Genomic DNA, 17,287 nt, shown 5'->3' on the forward strand with positions numbered 1-17,287 from the left:
AAAAAAAAAAAAAAAAAAAAGATGTGCCTTCTCTGACCTGCTCTTAAATAATAGTGGGGTGGAGGGAGTGGCCAAGAGAGGCCAATGAGCTGAGGCAGGAGGCTCTGCTCTTGTGTGTTTAGAGTTTTCATAACAGCTTGAAAAGGAAAGCAGTTCTCAGCCTTGAGGCCTGAGCTATTTTATTTTTGTATTAAGGGAGGGTGAGGAGGTGGTGGTCTCTTGGCTTATCTGGTGAGCTTCTCGGGTTCCTGTAGACTATTTCACTTGAAAAAGATGATGCTGCTTAAAAATAGAGCTTTTAGAGCGCTGCTCCAGCCACCCTCCCGATTACGGAGCCGGAGAGGCTGGGAGACAGGCGGCTGCCTGAGCCATGCTGCAATGGCTCAGGGCTCTTCAGGCCACCAACCGCCTGCGGGGACACGCCCTCCCTGCCTCCCACCCAGAGGCGCGTCTGGACTCCCCGCCCTGTCATCTGCTCAGCTTCTCTCGTGTCCAGGACGAAAGGGGTGACTGGAGGCTCTTCCTCTTCTCTGAGGACTGGCCTGGCCCGGACTGAGGTTCACGCCTGCCCTTCCCCTCCCTCTAGATAGGGGCGGGTTGGGGGCATTGAGCCAGGGAGGGCTGAGTGGTGGCTTGCAGGGGTGAGAGGAGGGGGGCTGGGGTGGAGGGTGGAGAGCAGGAGGGGCCCCAGGACTCCTGAGAGTCAGAGGCAGACAATTTCAGCAGCGCTGCCACGAGCTGGATTGGGTCTCTTTCTGATTCTTCTAAAGGACCACGTGCCTCTTCCCGTGACTCTTGGTGGCTGCTCTGCGCTGCTTTTACACAACGCTGCCCAGGCTGGGCCCCAGGGACACTTTGGGTTCCAGCTGGAAACAGCTGTCCAGAATGTAGGCCCAAAACCGGGGATACCCGGTTGTACCTCAGTAAAGCCCTCCCCCTTGACTGGCCTTTCCTGGGCCAGGAGCACGTTGCTCACGACGGCAGATGCAGCAGGCTGAGCCCCGGGCGCTGTGGGAATGACACGGGAAAGCCCGGGAGCCGTCATGGGATGAGCTGACTCACTTCGGAGCCCTGCTGGGTGGGGCAGTGGAAGAGTCAGCCTGGGCGTTCCCCTCAGATACAGCCCTGCCGTTACAGGAGGTCAGTGGGCAGATGATGCCAGTGCGGGGCCAGTGGCTGATGGCCAGGTCTATTCCCAGCGTTGGACCGTAAATATTTGAACACCATCCCTGCCTACTCTGGACTTCTGGATGCTGTTTCCTGGGAACTGGGCCACAGGAGCCCCCAAGGTCTATCTGGATCATAGCGAAGGGGCTAACCTCACACCCCCGGCAGGGCTCTGCTCCCAGGCTGCTCACCTCAGGGGGCCAGCAGCTAAAAGGCCCTCCAGGGAGGACCGGCAGGAAGACCACCCCCTGAGCGGGCACCCGGGGAGTCTCTGTGTGAAGGGAGGGGCCGAGAGCACGGATTTTGTTCCCGATAGATCAGAGTCTGGATCCTGGGCAAGTGACTGGCCCGCTGAGCCTCAGTTTACCTGTCTGTAAAAGGGGACTAATAACATCTATTCTACAGGGTTGTGGTGAGGGTTAAATGACTTATTCATAGGAAGCCTTCCAGGACTGCTGGCTCTCGGAGGCCCCCCAGCCCCACCGCGCATCCTCCCCCGGCCCCTGCCTCACCTCCATTTGCCCGTTCTCCGCTGCGTCATGGAGAGGGGTCCCACCCCAGGAGTCTCTCATGATGGGGGCGCCCATCAGCAGGAGCCGGTCTAGAATGGGCGTGTGGCCGCCTCGAGCGGCAAAGTGGAGGACGGTGGCCCCCTCGTTATCTCGCGCCATCAGGCCGATGTCCGTGAAGGTGACCTGAGGGACGAGGAGGGGGGATGGGCCAGCTGAGGCTGGACGGGGGTGACCACTGCTACCTCGGAGCAGGAAGCCCTGGGACAGAGCTGGCTTCTCTTGGCGTGTCCCGGGCAGCATGGGAGAAAGTGAGCTTGGTGATTTTGTTAGGAGGCCCCATGGTCCCCAAATCTGCCCCAGCCCTGACCGTAAGCTGAACACCCCCAGGGGCTGGTTTCACACATCAAATAAAGAAATGCTTTTGGGCAGCACCTAAGGGACAGTAAGCAGATGTTTGCTGATGAAGGGAGGGAGGGAGGGAGAGAAAGGACATCCTGGCACCAGGCCTGTTTGTACCCTGATCATGTCTCCAGCACAAAGATGCAGGGGTGCTGGGAGGTGGGTCCTGAGCAGCCTTCCTCATGGTGGACCCAAGTCTGGTCACCCTGTGGCTTGGGCCCTGCCCTACTGGCAGCCACATGAGTGACTTCCGGCTGGCCCTCCTCACGGGCCCTCAGCTGCCCCTCTGTGAGGGCACCAGTGGGCTCTGGTCCACGGCACCCGGCCAGGCCCGTGGGCACGCAACGGACTGCGTGCACCCGGGGCAGCCACGTGACAGTGAGACGTGAGGGGCTCTTCTTCTGCCTTCCTGATAGAAGGGGCTGGTGGATGTGGTGTCACCCCCTTTTCTGCCTCTTCCCGCCTTGAACGCGGCCAACTCTCACCACGAGGGAGAGGCCGGGAGAACAGCAGAGATGTGACCCAGTGTCAACGGCCTCCACATGGGAGGGACAACCTTTTAGTGGTTTAGTGCACTGGTCACTGCAGCCAAATGCTGGCTGATCCAACATCCAAACATGTCTGTTAGAAAAAGGTCAGTGAGCCGGGAACAGAGACCCTCCCATCGGCCAGCTCTCCGAAGGGAGGGCGTGCCCAGCGCTGAGTGGGTGAGCCAGGCTGGACGCTGCCCCCTCCCCTCTCGGTTCACCCTGCAGGAGGCGGGGTTGGGGAGTCACATCTGGAAAAGCCTTTCTGGCCCTGGGACCCCGTGGCCCCAGCTGTTTCTTCCCAGGATGAGCCCCTGTGGGGCTCCATGGGGCTCGGTGGACATTCTTCCCTCCTGCCCACCCTCCCCCTGCTCCTGGGCACCCCCGCTGCTCCAAGCTGCTTCTCTTCGCCCGGCACAGCCCACTGGCTCACTCCCACACCGTGGGCTGAGCACCTGCTGCGTTTGTGGCCCTGCGGCCAGAGATGACCAGGACTCAGGCTTCCGCAGGGCGAGGAGTCCAGGTCTGGGGACAGGCACACTTCTGGGAGGCCAAGATCTGAACTACAGTGAGGGGATGTAAGGACAACTCCACCCAGCGGCCCGGGCCGGGCCAAAGACAGGAAAGTTAGTGCAGCAGGAGCCGCAGAGCTTTCTCCTGCGAGAGGAGCTGGCCGTGTAGGAGGGGTTGCAGCAAGGGGGCCCAGGAGGGGACGCAGCCTGTACGAAGGTGCGGCTGCCTGAGGGGCTAAGGCCAGTCTGGGAGATCCAGCAGCGAAGGGAGGCTGGAGGCAACTGCTGGCGGCCTCTGAGGCCAAGGTGAGTGGCTGGAGGCCAGATTCCTTCCCTCCTTCACTCACTCATCAAACATCTCTGGAGCCCTTACTATGTGCCAGGCACAAGGAACGCAGCAGCAGGGCTCTGCCACTGCTTCCTGGAGCTGCTGGAACTTACAGCCTGGGGTGGGAACAGACAACCACCAAGATGAAGTCAAACACAACGTTTATCAATGTTGGTGCAGGACAGACAGCAGCAGAGCAAGACGGGGAGCTGGGCCAGGTGGCTGCCATCCTAAACAGGTGGACAGGGGATGCAGTGGGGGCGAGGCACACCTGGGGAGCTGTCACCAGGCAGAGGGTGCAGCACGTGCAAAGGTCCCTGGGGCAGGGAGGCCGGCCTGCTGGAGGGAGGGCTGGAAAAGCAGGTCCCATGCGAAGGGAGGGAGGTTCTGAGTGAGGAAGGGCTCTCCCTTCTCCACCAGTGACCTGCGTGACCTTCAGAGATGCCAGCAGACCCTGGCGCTCCCAGCTCGCAGCCCTTCAGCGGCTCCCCAGTGCCCCAGGAAAGAGCTCAGGTCCTCCTGCGGCCTAGGTCTGCCTTTCCGCCTCACCCCGCCCCATGGGCTCTCCCAACTGTGACTGAGCTGGGCCCCAGCTCCTCCAGGAACCACCCCCTGCCCAGTCTCAGTTCTGCCCCTCCCCAGAGAGACCTCCCCACTCTGAGACTTGGCCGGGTCTCTGTAATGGGCCCTCAGAGCTCCCAGACACCCCACCAGGCCAGGTTTTCGGTGGCGGAGCCAGGAAGCCCTCAGCCCTGGAGGAAGTGTTGGCGGAAGGCATCCTCCCCAAGCTGGTCACCCTGTGTTCCTTCTGGAAAGAGGCCTGGGTGACCCTTCCACGGGTCCAGAGGGCAAGAGGGGAGGGGTCCGGACCCCTGGGCTCCAAGTGGCCAGGGCCAGGCACTGCCTGTGCCAGAGACAGAGCAGCTGGGTGCCACCGACCCTGAGAGCGACTCCTGGGGGAGGGGCAGGAGAGCCCCCAGGGGGCCCTGCACACACCCACCGTCCTGCAGAGGCTGACTTTCAGTCCGCAGCCACCTCCAGTCAAAGCTGTGGGCTCCGGGCTGCACCCCGGGGCCGAGACTGGGCCTGGCATGTGGGTGCTCTGAGTCATGGGCCGGCCCATCTGCTCCCCCAACCACCGTGTGGGTCCTCGGACTTCCTGCGGACAAACTGAGACCCAGTTTGGGTGTGCCGCGCCCACTCCAGCCGGGCGCCACTCGCTCGAAGGCGGTTCTGCAGGAGAGCTGCCAGCCTTCCCAGCCCTCCCCTGCCCGCGCCCCCGGCGGCCCCTTACCAGCCAGACGACGAGCGAGTAGTGGCCGCGGGCAGCGGCGGCATGCAGGGCGCTCATGCCGTCGAGGGCGCGCAGGTGCACGTCGGCGCCGCAGTCCTTCACCAGGAACTGGGCCAGGTGCAGGTGGCCCTCCTGGCAGGCCAGGTAGAGCGGGGAGGCGCCGCTGCGTGTCCGCCGGTTCACGCCGCTATGCGGGAGGGCGGGGTTCAGAGGGCGCTCGGCCCGGGGGTCGCAGGGAGCCACTCCAGCCAAGGGCCCAGATCGGGGAGGGGCGTCCCGGCACCTGGCTGAGCTGTTGCGGCCACCCCGCTTCCCGGCTGAGGTGAGGGGCCCAGCTGGCCACCTGTAGCGTTGCACAGGTTGCCCAAGGCGCAAGGGCACGGGGTCGGGGGTGAGGTGGGCACGGGCCGCCAGAATCCAGCTTCCCCTCCCCCACCCCCCCTCCCCATCAAGATGTGCGCGCCGCCGGGGGTTGGCCGGCAGGGGGCGCTTCTTAGGGGGTGACTAGCCCAGCAAGGCCTGCAGTGGACGGGTCAGGGAACCTCCGGAGCTGGGGGCCTGCTCTGTACAAGGGGCCAGTGAGCAGGGCAGTAGCCCTTCTGTGGTGCCCAGCCCTGGCATCCGAATTCCAGGCCCCCATGTGGAGGGACTGGGGCAGGGTCGTCAGATTTCCTGCATCAGGCTTTGCCTCTATGGTGCTGCAGGCCCAGGAGAGTTCTTGGTCCCCAGGGCAGCCCCCTCCCCAAACCGGACCCACTCCCTGTCGACAAAGACTTCACCTCTAGGTCTTGTGGTCGGTGCAGGTGGGAATGTGGGCCCTGGGGCGGGGGACCTTCCCGTGTGCTTGTGTGTGCTTTAATGTGAAATCTGCCACTTTTCAAGTGACAGAAACTGCTTCTAAAACTGCCGGTCTAAGAGACACTCTGTGGCTGGCCGGGCCCGGGGCAGCTGGTGTGGACGCTCTGGGGAAGATCCGCAGAGGCGAGTCCCGAAGGCCTTTGCCGAGGGGTCGGGATGGGAAGGCCCAGGGACAGGAACACTGTTCCACAGCTGAGCTGTCCGGCCTCGTCTGGGAGCAACCGTGGGGCCGCCAGGACAGCCAGCCGGCCAACAAGAGGCCCCGCAGAGGAGAAGGCGTGTGGTTACAGAGGCAGGAGGGTTCGGGGGACAAAGGCCAGGTCAGGTGTGGGGCGGACACGGAGTCCCACCCCCACCCAGGGCAGCAGCCCTGAGAACAGACGGTGGGGGGCAGGCCACGTCCACGGCACCCTAGATGGCCCGTTGTGTGCCCAGGGTATCTTCTGTGGGGGGCAAGGGCCACAGCGGTGCCCACGATGGGGAAGGGGAGTCCCGCTGCCCGCTGCCCGCTGCCCCCGCCTCGCCATCCACCAACTCCAGGCGGTGGGACAGGGGTTCACAGTGTCAGGAACAGGACAGTGTGGAGGGAGAATTCAGGCCGACCTGATGGGGCCCCCAAGTTCCACTGCACAGCCTCTGCTCCCTTCGGGTGGCTTGAGGGGGCCACCTTCCCAGCCAGGGGAAGCCGGGCCCTGAGACGCCCCCAGGCAGGGCCGGGAGCTGCCCGAGCATATAGAGCGCCTCCTGCTCTGACTGCTGTAGCAGCTTCCTCGCCGTTCTCTCCGCCCGCTCCACGCTCCGAGCCTCACCCCGAGCGCTCTCCGCCCGCGCCTTGGCCACACTTGTCCCTCCACACTCCCCTCCCCCAAGGCCCGCCTCCAAGGCGGCAGCCCCTCCTCCTCCGCCCCCTCGGTGCGGCCTCCCCAGCACCTGCACCCCCCGGACTGCCCAACAGGCGGCGCTGCGGCTCCTCACCTGCCGTGGGCGGCCGTCAGGAGCTTCAGGCAGGTCAGGTCCCCGCTGACGGCGGCGTGGTGCAGCGGCAAGGCGCCCTCCAGCGTCTCCAGCGCGGCCGCGTGGCCCTCTCGCAGCAGCCACTCCACCAGCACCGGGTGTCCGAAGCGGGCGGCCAGGTGCAGCGGGGAGACGCCCGAGGAGTCTCGGTCCTACGGAGACACGGACGGGGCGGTGAGCGGGCGGCGGGCCCGGACCCAGCCCTGCCCGGCAGCACCAGTGTGGCCAGGGCCCGCCGCCCAGCGCCACAGCGCCCGGGACCCCGGCGGACAGCTTCCGCCCCGCCCCTCCGTCCGGCGTGCTCCATCGCGGGGCGTGCGGAGGGAGGTCTCTGGGACTGAGAGGTCGGCGGCAGGGCCAGGATCAAGTCCAGGCCTTCTGGGTCCAAGTCCCAGCTCCTGAGCATCCGAGCTCCCTCCCCTTCTCTGCTCGCAGTCAGAGCGGCTTCCGCTCGCCCAGCTGCGCCCGCGCCGGCCGGTGGCCTGCCCCGTGTCCAGGGCTGCGGCGTCTCTGGGCCTCTGCCCCACCCCCACTGAGTGCCCACCCGCCGGCCCCCGAGTCCTCTTGCCGGGGACCCTATCCACCGTGGGCCTCTGGCAGACCTGGGCGTTCTCCCAGGCACAGAGGTGGCCCCGCTCCCGCCCCCGGGGTTGTGGGAAGAGCCGCCGAGGATGAGGACGGCGGCTCAGAGGCCGTTGGGACGCTCAGGCTGTGACCACTGAGCCCTCCCCGTCCCGGACCGAGCGGGTCACGGTGATGCCCCACCCCGGCTCCGGCCTCTGGGAGGACGTCCTTACACCGTCAGAGCTGGCTCACCGACCTCCCGTGGTCCTTCACCCCCACACGGAGCACCCACCGGGCCAGCAGGAGAAGGGAGAGGTGGGCCCTGAGACTCTTCTCTTTACATCAAGGTTCTCGTCCCACTGTCCCCCACAGCTGCGCCTGTGCTGTCACCCACTGGGGCCCCCGGGCGTCCAGGCTGGTGCCCACAGCTCCCAAGCCCGAGTGCCCACCTTGCTTCTCTTCGTACGGACCCTTTTCTAGACCCTTCGGAAACAGGCCCCACGGATCAGGCCTGATAAGGGCCCCATGAGATCGCCACGGGCAAGGCCAGGCGCTCCTGGGTGGGACGTGGGGAGAAAGAACAAGGGTGGCCACCCTGTGCTGGGCGCTGGGGGACGCGAGGGGGTTTAGGAGGTGCCCACTTTGGGGGCGGAGGGATGTGGGGCAGAGACAGACGCCACTGACTGTGCCGTGGGGCCCGCGTGGGGACTCCCCGAGAGGAGCAGCCCAGGGCCTAGGTGCCCAGCGGAGGCCGAGGGCTCCGGATCCGGCTCTCGGCTCACGCCTCCCTCGATCCCCATGGACACGGGTCCCCCCCGCGGCCACCGTGCCCGCTCAGCTCACCTGCAGACCGCAGCCCCCTTCACGCACCAGCCAGCACAGCTCGGCCAGGCTGCCGGTGGCGGCGGCGTCATGCACCGGTGTGGCCCCGTTATGGGCCCGCTGGTTGCCAGGCAGCTGGGCCCGCTGCACCAGGAACTTGACGCAGGCCAGGTGGCCGGCCCGGGTAGCGTGGTGCACCAGGCCAGCCCCCAGGGCGTCGGTGATGCCCGGGCCCAGGGCGCCCGCCTCCAGCAGCCGCTCCAGGGTGGCCAGGTCCCCATCCTTGGCGGCCGCGAGCGCCCGCTGCTCCTCCATCCACCCGGCCGGCTCTCCTCGACTCGCGCACAGGCCCAGGCTTCCTGTTTCAGGCGTGGACGCAGCTCCCGGCTCCGGTTACCTGATAAGCGGCGCAGAGGGCAGATGGGAGGCGGCAGGGGGGTGGGGGGACAGGCCTTGGGGACCGGGCCTCCGCAGCCCAGCCCCAGCCCCTCCCGTGGCGCCCGGAGCTGCGGTGGGCAGAGGGCGCGGGGGAAGGGCCCACACTGGGTTTGGGTTGGGGATGGGCGCTGGCCCGGGGGGCACTGCCCTGTGCTGGCCCATGCCTCCTCCTCGCGTGGAGCGAGGCCTGGGATGGACTTCCCGCGTCGAGCAGGTGTTCACAGTGGCAGTGTCCTTTCCAGAAAGCGGTAGGCTCCCGAGTGTCCGCTTCCCCCAGGCTGGGGGCAGCCGCCCTGAGGGCTGTGCTGGGCCATGGGCCACCTGGGAGACCCTTCTCACAGGAGGGCAGACCCATCCAAGTGGAGCCCTTTCTGGGGACCTTAAGTGTTTGGGACATGTTGCCACCCACCAGGAGCTGGGGGCCTGCCTGGCCCCTGGGAAATCTGTGCTGGATCCTGGCCTCAGCTGGCCTTGGAGGCTCCGTGAACCTCTGGACAGCAGCCGCTCCCCGGGGCCGGTGACGGGCACAGGGCCCTGACCGAGAGTCTCTGGGGCTGCAGCTAACGTCTCTGGAGTGCATTTTTCAGAGCTGCCAAGCATCTTTTTCCAGACTGTTCTCTTCTGTGGGGCTGGACACCCATAGTTCTTTGCTGGGGGAATCGGGACACCACAGCCTCTGCCTGGTGGAAGCAGGATGCTGCATGTTAGGGACCTCCTTTCTAGAGCTCCCAGAGACACAGCCGCGAGCCGAGTTTCTGAAGCTAAAGTGTGATTATGCAGAGTGAGCAGTGGGTCTGACCCCACCCCACTGCCGGCGCAGACACACTGGTGCCCCCAAGAGAAGCACCCACTAGAAGAACCACAAAATGTCCGAAACAAGCATCAGAAGCTTTTATTAGTTCATATAATCTCTGACGGTTGTTTCCTCAGTGCCATCACGAAGTTCCTTGCACCTTTCAACCGCACATTAAAAGTGTTATTCAATTAAAAAAAAACACTCCTACGTAAATGTCTCCATAGACATGACATCTGATGTGAATCAGACACCATAATGCCTCTGTGAATATCAAAGAATCCTCCCGCAAATACAACTGAGATGGGAGCTGAGCAAGGGATGAACGATTTTCCGCCTTGGGAATGAGCCAGCACCACACAGGTGCTGCCGCCCGTGACTCTGACGGCTGAGCTGAAACCCTGAGCAAATGATCGAATGGAAGGGACAGGAGGGGCCTGCGGACTGGGAGACAGGGCACCCAGTGGTCGATGGCCCGAGTGACCAGCAAGTGATCAGGAGGATGGGCAGGCCCGGAAGCAGGGGGACGCCCAGCGGGGAGAGGCCTGACCGCAGGGGCCCCCACCCTCTGGAAAGGGCTTGAGAAGGGCCATGAGGGTGAGGAGGGACCGACCTCTCAGCCAACAGGTGCACAGAGGCCAGGACAGCAGCCAAAAACCAGGTCTCCTATTTCCATGAGAGCAGCTGGCAATCCATTATAAATACTAGGATTTTACCTTTCGGATAAAAATGCCACCTTCCAGGAAGGGCGTGCTTATAACAAGCTTGCCCCACTTCCCAGAGGGGAGGGTGGACGCGGCTAAAGCATTTCTAATCCAACTGGTGCCACTGGGCAGCAGTGACAGGGACGGTCCCACGAGGGCATCTCGTCCTGGGCCCCTCAGCACTGGTGGCATCTGTGGGCCCAGCAGACCCGCTCCCTCACTGACCAAGGGACGGGAGGGAGCCCCGAGCCCACATGCTCTGGGACAAGAGGAAGACTCCTTCTGGCACCGCCCTGGGCACTAGGCCTGGCCCTCCAGCCGGGCCACCGCCTGCTTCAGGTCCTGCACGACGAGGTCCACTTCGGCCCGGGTGGTGCCGCGGCCCACGCTGAGCCGGATGGCGTTCCTGGCCAGATCCAAGGGGACGCCGCAGCTCAGCAGCACCGGGGATGGCCTGTGGGGCGGGGAGACGGGCCAGCCGTCAGGACACGGGCTCTCCCGGGCTGCCGCGTGTCCTCGGCCAGCTCCCCACTGGCCACGCACACTCTTTGGCCCACCGTCGCCAAGGGCCGGCTCAAAGCCTCCCTGCCCCGGCACCGACCCCGACCCCGGGAGCACAGAGGCGGCCGTTGGCCCCTGCACCCGAGAGCCGGAGCCCAGGGTACTGTAGCAACTCCCGTCTCCAAGGAGCCAGCGGGCTCGGTTCCCGGAGGCGACGCAGAGCCACACACGAGGCAGAGGGACGGCCTCCTGCAGACCCTGGAGGCCGCGGCCCGCCCAAGTCAGTGCTCAGTTTGGTCCCGGCGCCCTGGCCTCGAACGGAGACCTGTTGCTCATCACGACCACAGCTCTGCTCTCTCCAGAGCCCAGGTGGCCGCATCCAGCTCTACTCCCGCCTGCAGGCCCCCCCACAAGAAACCGAAACCCCTTCTCTTCCTCCAGCAGGGCTGCTCCCGATGCCCAGGCCCGAGGCTCCACCCTCCCCTCCCGCTTTCGCCCGCTCCTGGCAGGGGGCGTAATCTGAACCCAAATCTGGTCACAGCTCCCGGTTTTCTCGAGGCTGAAGTGGGCGCCCGCAGCCCGGCCCTGCTGCACCAGCCCGCCCCTCCTCCCCGCTCCCTGCCTCACGTGGAGCCCCGCTGCCCGTCTCCCGGTCCAGCCCGGGGCCCCTGAAGGCTGCAGCTCCCACTCATTCCTCCCGAGGGCCTGCGCCATCTGGTCACTGTCCACGCCCCTGCTAGGCTGCAGAGCTGCCCAAACCTGGAGCCCGGATGCGCCCTGGATGCCGCGGCCAAGTACGTGGAGAGCACTCACCGGTCTCCATGGTCCGAGTGGCATGCAGCCCCCAGGCTGGCCAGCAGCGTCCTGCACTGGGCCAGCACCAAGCGGCCTAGGAGACAGAGCACAGGGCCCCTGAGGTGGAGTCCAGGCGGGGGCTGCCTCTCTTCCCTGCTGCAAGTTTGGAGGCTCCCTCCCTCGTACCACCTGATAGAATCCCAGGGCACAGGTCCCTCTGACGGCAGGTGAGAGAAACCACAGCAGGTCCCAGAGGAAGCGCTTCCTCTGTCCCTTGGCTGCAGAAAAGCAGACACTCTTCGGCCTCATAAGACTGGCCTTGAGAATGTGGTATCCATCAGCTGCCTGGCAGGACACGCAGAATCCTGACGAGCTGCCTTACCGAATAATGTGTTGTCCTGGTAATAATGTCTAACTTAACGTGTCCGTTTTCTAAAGGGAGAGACATTGGGAGCTGTCTTTGTTAAGCTAGAAGGCACTTCCCTCTTCCTTCACAGGCACAGAGATTTAAAAAAATACAATGATGGGAATTCCCTGGCGGTCCAGTGGGTACGACTCTGCCCTCTTACTGCCGAGGACCCAGGTTCGATGCCTGGCCGGGGAACTAAAAATCCCACAAGCCACGTGGCACAGCCAAAAAAACCCAAAAACATAAACAAACAAACAAAAAAACCCAACACCGATGACTGCTGATTTAATTAAAACGAACAGCCTGTCTCATTTAAATTAACACAGGTCATCACAGAATATAAAGTCTGCTCCCAGAAAAAGGGGAGAAGACACCAGAGGGAGGAACTTCCCTTCCCACAGCAGGGAGATCTGGAGAGTTAGCCATGTGCTTCCTTCCCAACGAGGAGGCACTTCAGACCCGGTGACGGCCGCCCCAGGGTTTCTTCATGGTGCAAACACGCTGCCCCGTTTCTCAGAGTGACCACGAGGCAACGACCTCTTCTTCTAAGAGGTGAAAACTGCCCTTCAGGTCGGCTCTCCCGTGCTCTCGGGGCCACCGTAACCTCCTCCCGGACAAACGAGATGCTCTACACCCAGGACTCAAGCCTCAGGGACTCCGGGCAGCCAAGTCCTACGCGTCTGGGATATGAGTCGCCCTAAGGCTAATCCTAACGCTAACCCCAAGCCTAATCCTAACCCAAACCCTAACTTTTCCAGCTGGGAGGCAGAGATCGCAGGAACTAATGAAGCCCACAGATCTGCACTTCAGCCTGACTCTGGGTCAGTTTTCACTTGGTTGCCTCTACTTTCCTGACCCTCATAAAATGTTCTGTAAAAATCGCAGACAAAGATGGACAAACTAGCCTAAAATTCAGTTCACTTTATCTCCGTCCCTCACATCTTTGGGGCGGGGCTAGGACCCTGTGAGAGCTGAGCGCCACTGTGCTGTGTCCAGAGCCTTAGCACCCAGAGCAGGTCAGCAGCTGTGCCCAGAGCCCCACCACCACGGGACAGTGCCTGGTGGGGTGACCCTGCCTTCGGCCAGTGCCCACGCCTCCCCACAGCTCAAGCTGTGCCCAGCCCAGCCCAGCCCCCAGCCAGGGAGGGCTGGGGGCAGTCGTCACCTTGCAGCTGGGGTCCCTGGATGGAGAAGTTACAGGTGTTGGGGAGTCGCTCAGTGCCTGGAAACTGGCTGTTCAGATGGATTCTCTCACCAAACTCAGCCTGGAAAATTAACAGAATATGCAGTAACATCTTCGAAGCCCCCTCCCCGCAACTGTTTGAACTTCAGACTTTCTGGAAGACGAAACCTCACTCTCGGGAATTCCCTGGCGGTCCGGTGGTTAGGGCTCTGCACTCTCACTGCTGAGGGCCTGGGTCCAATCCCTGGTTGGGGAACTAAGATCTCGGAAGCCACACGGTGTGGCAGGGGAAAAAAAACCCTCACCCTCAACACACAGAATGATCATCTTGCTGATAAGCATCTACTGATAATAGTCAGGGAGACTGACTATGGAGAGCAAAGTTAACTGGGAGAAAAAACTTCTGAATACATTTGGATCATCTTCACACAACCCTGAGGTATTCCGTCTCTGGCGTTTCTGTCGCGTGTCTGTGAGAAGGTCGCCTGGCCTGGAGCCCGCCTTGGGGGTCTCGGCCCCGCCGTCCCCAGAGCTCCGGGCCGCGGGCACTCACCGCCAGCCTCTCCTCCAGGTAGTCGCGCACAGCCCGCATGTGGGCCTCGTAGGCCTCGCACTTCTCTGTCACCAGCTCAGCCGCCTGGGGACACAGGAGGGCCCCTCAGTTACGGTGAAACGAGGGGAGCAAGGCAGCTTTCAGCAGCAGAGGCGATTCTCCCCGAAGGCAGACAGGTGACATGGCCTCAAATTGCTCATTCTCTGGAACCTGACAAACACACAGTACGCGCCGACCGTGTGACCGGGGCCGCGATAAGTGCCGAGTACCCTTCACTTGTTAACAGGAATTTACTTTTTCAGGCTTCCGGATACCCCAGGCCCTGGAGAGTCCCCGGCCGGTGACCAAAGGCAATCCCAGCCCTGAAGGCACCTCCATCCCAGGGAAGAGGCGACCACGGTAGACCGATGGGTGGGCGCCGTGGCGGGAACTCGGGGCAGCGGGGAAGGGCATTCCAGGCAAAGGCCCTGCGGGGGGAAAGGCGAGCGCTCCTGGAACAGAGTGAGCGAGGGGGACAGCGCCCCAGAGGCCCCATGACAGGGGGGATCTGAGCCGAAACACAAGGCAGATGCACGTGGATTTTGAGGAAGGGGTGAGCTGCTCTGATTTGTGTGTTAGAACTGGATGCTACGTGGAGAATGGATGAGGCGTCCACACACAAGACGGGAATGATCCGGCCTAGAGTCGGTACAAGAGGCAGGTCCTGGACCTCTCGTGGAGACTGGACAGGCCCGGCTGCTGCATCAAGTGCAGGGGACGGGACAGGGCAGATCAAGGGCACCTCCTAGATTTCTCAGCTGAGAGCCTGGGTGGCAGGAGGCACCACGGGGAGAGACGCCAACGATGCAGAAGAGAGAGCAGGACACATCGTGGGCTCAGAGGACACGCTGAGGAAGCAGGTGGGATGTGGGCCTCCCAGCAGGTCAGAACCTGCCCTGAGACGTCAAGTCCAAGACCGGAGCACAGGCTGGCATCAGAGCCACGGGACAGGGTGAGCACAGCGAGGGGGAGGGGCTGGGCCGGCACCCAGGAGGCTGACGGGTGAGGAGGGAGAGAAGGAACCTCTAGCGGGAGAAGCGGCCCCACAGCTGCAGGAGGTCACAGGGCGAAATGCGGACCTCGTCGACCAGCTTCTGGGGAGCAGAGTAGGTGTCAGGAGAAGGGCAGGGGGTGAGAGTGCATGCGGGCTGCTCCGTGGGGTGGAGGATCTGGGAAGAGGCTGGAGAGGTGAGGACCATGGGAGGCCAGTTTTAAAGGCTGGGCGAGGAACACCGCGGCGGAGGACTGTGAGGGTGCAGGGCAGGGGGCGGCCACAGTGGGGCGCCTTTCTTCAGCCGGCACACGGGGAAGGGGTGGAAGGCAGCGGAGAGACCTTGACTCGCCCCAGGGGGGGCCAGGACACACCTCCCAGGGGAGAGGGGGCGGGGCGTGTCCCGAGCCAGACCACACCAAGGAGGGCCAGGCTGAGCAAGGGGAGGGGGCGACAATGGTGTGCCACCCCCCCCCCAGTGACAGCAGGGTCAGAGGGCCCGGGCACAGGTGCAAGCCAGGAGCGAGGAAAGGGTCCCGGCTGCAGAAGGGAGCAGAGGGGCCTGCTGCTGCTGTGCCGCCATCTAATCCTCATCGGGAAGATCTTTAAGAAGCTGCCCCTCTGTCCCCATCTCGGGGGACGGGGGGTAACTGGACCCAGGGGATGAGCACACCTGTGGTCATGACGTCATTGCTTTTCATGTTAGAAGAGCCTTGAGCAAAGATACTTCCCTTTTAAATGTTAAGCGTGTGAAACCCACTCCACAGACCTTAAAAAGCACATCTCCAGGTTGATAAATACAATTCAAGGTTCCTCTTATGTTGGTCTGTTTCTTGGGATCATGAACGTGATCTCTTCTAAAGCCAGGATACCTATTAAAGCTGCTGGGAAGCTGATGTGAGATCATAGAAAATATGCGCTCTGGCCTCCGCCCTGGACCAGGCACAGAGCTCCTGAGACCCTTGGAATTTCCTAAGCATGAGGAGCAGCCTTTATTCTAATATTCTGTCATGGGCTCTGCTTCCTGCTGCCAAGCTCCTAAATCCCTTGGAACTTCCTGGGTGACAGTGTCTTTTGCCCTAATGAGGCGACCCTGGGTGGGCTCCTGGATAGGGGCTGGTCACCGAGCCCTGATGAGAAGCCTGGAATTTTTGTAGAGACGGGAGAGGGGCTGGAAATGGAGTTGATGACTGATCAAAGCCTCCATAGAAACCTCAACAGTGTGGGTTCAGAGGGCTTCCGGTTGCTGATCACAGAGGTGCCAGGAGGCTGGTGCCTGGAGAGGGCATGGAAGCCCCTTCCCACATCCCCTGCCCTACAGTTCTCTTCCTTCTGGATGTCCACCTGTATCCTTCATCATATCCTTTCATAACAAACCAGTAATCTAGTTTCTCTGAGTTCTGTGAGCTGTTCTAGCAAATACATTGAACTCAAGGAGGGGGCCATGGGAACCTCTGATTTACAGCTGGTTGGTCAGAAGTGCAGGTGACAGTTGGCATCTGAAGTTGTGGGTGCCCACAACTGAGCCCTTAGCCTGTGGGCTCTGACAGTAACTCTGGGTAGACAGTGTCAGAATTGAATTGTAGGAAACTCAGCTGGTGCCACAGAATTGCTGGGTGGGGACCCCCAACCCTGCACATCTGGTGTCAGAAGTGTGGTGAGTGTGGCAGTGGTGTGAGAGTGAGGGGGAAACACAGGAGGAAGACATCAATGGACAACGCAACGGCTTCAGCTGTCTGAGGTCACCAAGGCTTACCTTCCCAAGGCCGGCAATCATCGGGGTGTTCTCTGTCCTGTAAGAGACAAGGGATTCAATCCTATTTCCATGCAAAGCGATTAACAAACATCCCCGGAAGGAATCCTGTCTATCTGAAAGTCAGGTGTTCAAATAAAAACAGTCACACCAACATCTTTCTTAAACAAGGGCAGCTGCCAGCCCCCAAACCCTCATCATCGCCCAGGGACAGTAGACATGGCCCATTGTGGGCAATATACAGTGGGTGTCCAAGTGACAATTCTACCTGGACCCGCCTCCTACCCAGGAGAAAGCCCTCCTCCGACTGCAGGCCCCAGAGCCCCCCTCTTTGGTCCCCCTGCCAAACCAGGTGAGGGTCAGAGGAACTCACTCCCCACTCCGTTCCCTTCAGCTGACGTTTCAGCTGAAGCCTCTCAACTGTAATATGGGATGAATCTTTTGTTACTAGAGACTTGGGGCGTAGTGTGTGTGTTCAGGGGGGCTGTGCAGGAGGGGATAGGAACACCCCTGAAGACCAGTGGTTCCCATACACTGATGTAACAAACTGAAAAACTACTCTTCGGGCTTCCCTGGTGGCGCAGTGGTTGAGAATCCGCCTGCCGATGCAGGGTATGTGAGTTTGCGCCCCGGTCCGGGAGGATCCCACATGCCGCGGAGCGGCTGGGCCTGTGAGCCATGGCCGCTGAGCCTGCGCGTCCGGAGCCTGTGCTCTGCAGTGTGAGAGGCCCACATACCGCCAAAAAAAGAATGTGTATTTTGCTGTTGTTGGGTGGAGTGTTCCAAACAGGTTAATTAGATCCTGTTGGTTGATGGGTGTTATTGCGTTCTTCTATACCTTAGCCAACTTTTGTCTAGTTGTACTCTACCCATTGTTGAGGGAAGGGTGTTGAAGTCTCCATCTATAATTGTGGATTTGTCTATTTTTCCTTTCAGTTTAGTTTGTTTTTTTTTTTCCTCACATATTTTTCAGCTCTACTGTTTAGTGCATCCACATTAGGACTGCTATGTCTTCTTGGTAGACTGATTCTTTTATCATTATATAATTCCCCCTGCCTCCCCCATCCCCGGTAATTTTCTATTTTCTTTGCTCTGGGGTCTCCTTTATCTCATGTTGTATAGCCATTCCTG

The 17,287-nt window shown here is 61.8% G+C and overlaps 2 protein-coding genes across 3 annotated transcripts in view; both read right to left on the reverse strand.

The window, feature by feature from the left end:
• Positions 1-8,312, reverse strand: part of ESPNL (espin like) — a 34,553-nt gene extending 26,241 nt beyond the window's left edge. The window contains exons 1-4 of the mRNA XM_007452894.1: positions 8,019-8,312; positions 6,573-6,763; positions 4,740-4,926; positions 1,680-1,862 (exon numbers count right to left, since the gene is read on the reverse strand). Of these exons, the coding sequence (XP_007452956.1) occupies positions 1,680-1,862; positions 4,740-4,926; positions 6,573-6,763; positions 8,019-8,312 (855 nt within the window). The remainder of the gene's footprint in view (positions 1-1,679; positions 1,863-4,739; positions 4,927-6,572; positions 6,764-8,018) is intronic.
• Positions 8,313-10,232: 1,920 nt separating this feature from the next.
• Positions 10,233-17,287, reverse strand: part of SCLY (selenocysteine lyase) — a 30,618-nt gene continuing 23,563 nt past the window's right edge. For both annotated transcript variants that reach the window (XM_007452895.1, XM_007452896.1), the window contains 5 exons: positions 16,160-16,196; positions 13,374-13,457; positions 12,803-12,902; positions 11,247-11,322; positions 10,233-10,386 (listed from right to left, as the gene is read on the reverse strand). In XM_007452895.1, coding sequence (XP_007452957.1) covers positions 10,233-10,386; positions 11,247-11,322; positions 12,803-12,902; positions 13,374-13,457; positions 16,160-16,196 — 451 coding nt within the window. The remainder of the gene's footprint in view (positions 10,387-11,246; positions 11,323-12,802; positions 12,903-13,373; positions 13,458-16,159; positions 16,197-17,287) is intronic.

This window comes from Lipotes vexillifer, unplaced genomic scaffold (genome assembly GCF_000442215.2).
Source record: "Lipotes vexillifer unplaced genomic scaffold, Lipotes_vexillifer_v1.1 scaffold652, whole genome shotgun sequence".
In the NCBI taxonomy this organism is placed as follows: domain Eukaryota; kingdom Metazoa; phylum Chordata; class Mammalia; order Artiodactyla; family Lipotidae; genus Lipotes; species Lipotes vexillifer.